This window comes from Stegastes partitus, unplaced genomic scaffold (assembly GCF_000690725.1).
Source record: "Stegastes partitus isolate 25-593 unplaced genomic scaffold, Stegastes_partitus-1.0.2 Scaffold1209, whole genome shotgun sequence".
Lineage (NCBI taxonomy): Eukaryota > Metazoa > Chordata > Actinopteri > Pomacentridae > Stegastes > Stegastes partitus.
This window is the reverse complement of record NW_007578940.1, coordinates 33,764-38,985: the sequence shown is the minus strand read 5'-3', so window position 1 is coordinate 38,985 and position 5,222 is coordinate 33,764. Positions and strand designations below refer to the sequence as shown.

At 41.0% G+C, this 5,222-nt stretch overlaps 1 protein-coding gene across 2 annotated transcripts in view; it reads left to right on the top strand.

Annotated features, from left to right (window-relative positions):
- LOC103368824 (non-muscle caldesmon-like) overlaps positions 1 to 5,222 on the top strand; it is a 41,175-nt gene that overhangs the window by 8,157 nt on the left and 27,796 nt on the right. For both annotated transcript variants that reach the window (XM_008297317.1, XM_008297316.1), the window contains exon 2: positions 4,583 to 4,723. In XM_008297317.1, the coding sequence (XP_008295539.1) occupies positions 4,583 to 4,723 (141 nt within the window). The remainder of the gene's footprint in view (positions 1 to 4,582; positions 4,724 to 5,222) is intronic.

The window sequence follows — 5,222 nt, the reverse complement described above, 5'->3', positions numbered from 1 at the left end:
AATGAAAAGACGCATGTTGATGACGTATGAAGGAGCGCGGGATCATGGGAGTGGTAGTCTTCCCCACAATTGCAAATGAAAATCTGTTAAATGTGGACGACCCAGGCAGAAATCACGTTCAGATACGACGTAATGTATTAAACTTTTATTTACGCTACGGTTAGTCAGTTATCCAATTCGCACTTTGTCATTTTATTTGAATGAAATAGCCGCAGGTTATGTGGGCTAATGGTAATTGCTAATTTAGCGTTAAATTGCAGCTATAGTAGCTAATCTTTGGGCATCTAGCATGTGATTCGTAATCAAATAATTCATAATAAATATTCATACTCATTTAAAAAAGAAAAAGAAAAAGCTAGCTATATAGTTAGTTTGCTTCTTCTTCTTCCTCCTCTTTTTCCGCTTCTTCTTCTTCTTCTTCTTGTGTTTCCAGGGTTACAGGTGATTAACGGGGATATGGCACAACTGTCAGGTAACCGTACCTAATTCAGCTAAATATATGACACTGGTTTACTCGTTTTTATGCATTTTATTGCGGAAATGTTACAAATCGGGAATGTTTTGGTTTTAGCGTCGATTAAAGTAGCAGCTAGTTTGACTACATGTCTCGGTGGTTTGGTGGTGATGAGGCTGGTAGCTGAACCAGACAGGTTTTCAGAAGTTTTACTGACCCAGGCCAGCGGTATTTAACGTCCACTTTTAGAGCAAGTGTACACGGATGTATACGTAACCAGCAGAAGCTAATTTTACAAGCTAGCTACTTGTTTTTTTGTTTTTTTTTTCACTGTCTATAGAGAGAAAATGACCAAACTAGTTATTTTTGTCATGTTATCCTTGTTCTAGCTTCAGTAAAGTAACTGCAAGTTAAGCATCTTGCCCAATACTGATTATTACACACTGAACAAAAAAATATAAAGGCAGCATCCAAGTGATCCTCTTGTCTGGGTAAAAGGAAAAGTTATGAATCTCCTTTCTATTGTTTTGGTTAGAAAACTGTTAAATTTGACCAATTGTTCAAATTTTTTTGAGATGGTCTGTTGTTGTCATAATTTTGACCTCTGAGTTTGTCAGGTGTGACTTTAAAACACAATGTTTAGTGGAAGCACTGACTATGAAGGACCACCTTAAAATACAGCTTTACGCAAATGACATGCTACAGATGACAAGAGAAAGACAAGCACTTGATGGTCAACAAATCCGCCATTTGTCGTCTAAGAAATCATTTCAGGTACAGCAGATAGTCGACCATGTGATGCTCTGGACGTCCAGCAGCGTGGACCATGTCTTCCAAAATGCTGTCAGCTTTTCCAAGCCCATCACAAAGAGCAGGACAATGTTCCACAAGCAGCATTTACAACCTAATTGACTCTATACATCACAAGATGCAAATAGTAGACACACTTATTACTGACTTGTGATTTCTGATCTATGACCCCACTCTGGATCTGCTCATTATCTTTTCCAATATAGTTGTACTTTGTTGTTTTGCGACTTCCATTCTGTTGTAGAGATGTTGTTTGTTAGAACAGCAAACACTTGCTCTCTTATGTGAAAAAATATGGACAGAATTCAAGAGAATATTTCATAATTATGTTTTTGTTCAGTGTAACTTTATCTGAGACAACAATGTTTCCCAAGCAAAATTAGTTTGGTTGTTTAATTGTAATTATGCAGGTCCTGCACTTTATACGTCCACAATCCACCCCAACTGACCGCCTCACTGTGCTTTCTGAGAGGTATCGCGTAAGTCATAATGTACTGCAAAGTATTTCTTGTCTGTGAACATGATCCAGGCAGCCATGATGTTTGTCATCATGTGTTAATTTGAGAAACAAATCACTGCTGTATTTATGTTATTTTAAGGAGACTGGGGGTAACTTTAGTCTCCTTTTATCAGCTCATTTACATGAAAAACTGTGTGAAATCCTCGTATTCACATGTTTCACCACCTGGCTAGACGTTAGATTTCAGTTCCTTTATTCTGCCTCATGTTGCGTTTGGCCTCGTTTTTTTTTTTGCTTTTGGCTCGCTTTCTGATCAGGAAACATTCACTGGCCAAGTAAAAACGATTGCAAAAGAAAGTAATTGTTCACTGATATGTTCCCGAGTTACTCACTTACTTGTGCAATGAATGAAGTAAAGAAGTGATGGTAGCTGGTTCTAAAGGAATCAGTTCGATAACTTGAGTAAATGCTTTTCAGATATGGTTTTAGTCACATATGCGGCAATAAATTGTAGTTAGTGGACTAAAATATGCAGCATATCAATCTGGTCCTTAAAGGATTTCATGCTCCTTCCCTCCCTTTGTTACATCCATTCAGCGATGATGAGGTCCAGACAATCAGACCTGATCCCAGCTGACCCATTTCTTCTGAAAAAAAATGGCCGGACTGAGAAGCCAAACCAGCGCTGTCACACATCACATCAATTTACTGCGAACTTAAGACTGACTCTTGCCAATATGGCTCCTGCTGCATCTCCAGTGAGTGTGGTCTTATGTAGGTCACTTTCCCACATAACACTGACCGCAGCCCGTTTGACTCTGAGCCCCTCGTGGCCGGCGTCCTCACCAGCAGCCTTAACCGACGACACTTCCCTCAGTCTTTTATAGTTGAATTAGACTTTTGCACTACAAAGATATTTTTTCTTGATGACTTCATGCAGAAAAATCCCCGATGAACCGAGGGGGTTGACATGTTGGAAAAATTAATCACATTTTTTTGGGTGAATTGACCCACAACCGGCCCAAACAAAGACAAATGGTTTACATTTGTCATGTGTTCTATTAATGAGAACCAACAAGCTCAAGGCTTTGGCCTGGTCTTGTTCCACGATGCTGCTGCAGCTTTGAGATCATCACTGAATTAACAAGTTGCTTTTAACAACAGATTTTAGCAGCCGGCAGAACTTTTCAAACAGAGTGAGATTTTGAAGCGGAGATGTGAAGGTTGCTGGTGGCGAAGAGACAAGAGACTCTCTGAGAGTGTGAGTCTTAGTGAATTTTGCAGAAGTTTGAAACTGCGCTACAGTACGTGTTCAACTTGTTAACAACTAGAACATCAGCAATTATTTGTTCAGTTATCCGAAAACTGTTTGATGTACAGTTTTGCCAGCACATCTGCATGTAAATCACTTTTATTTGGAGGTAAAAGTAAAAGTGGGTGCAGCTGAAATGTCAGTAATGATTCTTCAATGCACAAAAAAAGTCAACGTTAAAGTCCAAACTTCTCAGGTTTGGATGTTTTCAGACAGTTTGTGTAATAAGCTTATCAGTTGCTTTAATTTTCTTCTCCATAAAAGCTACCCAAAAGTCATTTTAGTGATGTTACTGTGTTTCCAAATCTTAGCTGTTAACTTTGATGAGTTCATTGTCGTCCTGACTGATACAAAAATAGGATCCAAGCTGCAATAAACTGGAATTTTCCCGTAAAACCGATGACAGCACAGTTTGGAAAAGTTGTTTTGTGCCCAACAACAGGTGCTGATTCCAGACGTACGCAGGTGATGTCGAGCTCCCAGCCAATCAGATAGCTGACTGAATATTTCCAGAGCTCTTCTTAGTCCAGTTTCCTGACAAGTTTTCTCCAGATCTCCATTAGTACGATGAGATGTGACATGGAGTTTCTCTCCGCCCTCCGTCCTGCGTCTCCTCCATCTCGTCACCTCTTCCTCCTCCTCTTTCTGTAAGTTTTCCTCCAGAGATTGAGATTAAGCGAAACAGCACAGCAGCTGGCTGGAGCTCCACCAGATGTGCTTGGACAATAAAAGGAGTTATTGTTATCAAGTTCCACCCACTGGAAACTGAAAACCCATCGGACAGCAGAACTAAATGAGCTTTCTGTGAAATACAACCAGTAGTTCTTTTTTTTTGTAATTTTTAAATTATTGCCTGAAAACTCCTCATATGTGAACTTTTCCACAGATACGTTTCACTGGACAAAGAGCCAACAGGAAATGAGGTGTTGTTTGGTGCCAACGTGGTCACTTGAGCAGCTGATGTGTCAGTTTGGACGTCAGATGTATCAGTGTTCTTTATCGTTTGGTTCTCTGAGTGATATTTTGGACAACAGCGTTCTTTGTGGAAACACTTTGTTTGGCTTTTCCCTGTTTCAACATGACATATGAGCAAAGCCAGCTCCATAAAGAAATGGTTTGATACTAGACTGAGCCGTGACCCCAACCACATCCATCCACACATTAATAATTCTCTGCTGCAAAAAACTGAAACCATAAGAGTGGAGGCTGTTAGAGCATTAATTAATCACATATGAGTGTCATGTTTGGGTGTCCACACACTTTTAGCCACATTTTCTTCCTCTTCGACGCTAAAAGTGACCAAGTAGCAGCAAACAGATGACAGTTATATAGAGAAATCTACTGCATAACGTCTTTGTGGTTTTCTGCTTCATGGTGACTTAACTGGAGGTTCACTGATCTTTTTATTTAATCCCTTAAACCTCACAAGCCAAAAGTTCCTCTGTGTTGCCAAACATCATTCGAACTGATTCTAAATATGTCCAGACGAGTTTTGTGAAGAGTGCGTGCATGAGGTCTGACGGGCTGCTGGTGTCGCTGACTGCAGGGTGACGGCGCAGCGCAGCCAGGAGGATGCTGAGGAGGTGGAGCGCGAACGGAGGAGGAGAGCCCGGGAGAAGCAGCGAGGAGAGGGAAGCGCCTCCTGGCCGGAGCCCGTCCAGCACAACGAACAAACACACAACGCGGAGTGAGTACGACAAACTGTCACAGCACAAGTTTTATTAATACCAGACTCACTGCACACCTCTGTACAGGCGCTACACATGTGTAAATATCAAGTAAGCAGATTAGAAACAGAGCTAAAGTTGTGATGCTCTGTTGTAACCTGCTCGGTCACCATGGTAACTGATGCTGCACAGCTAACCTGCTCTGGAGGAAGTTTGTTCACACTTGAGGTTTTAAGTTGCCTGTAAGAAGCGTCTCCTTTTCGCATTCTCTCTGAGCCACACTGGTTCTCACCTGAGGTAATGTGTTGAGCTGTGTGTTGGTAAATCCACTGATTGAAGCTGTGCAGTTACAGTATCGCGCGCTGTACGCATTGTTCTGCCACAGAAGCCTACAGCTTCAGTTGGTGATGCAGAAAATGCATAAATATGTTTTTATGCTTGGTCCTAATTTTCTGCCAGTTTGGCAGCTAATAGATAAGAGATTAGAAAATGAATTAGACTGTTGGCGTTGATCACAGA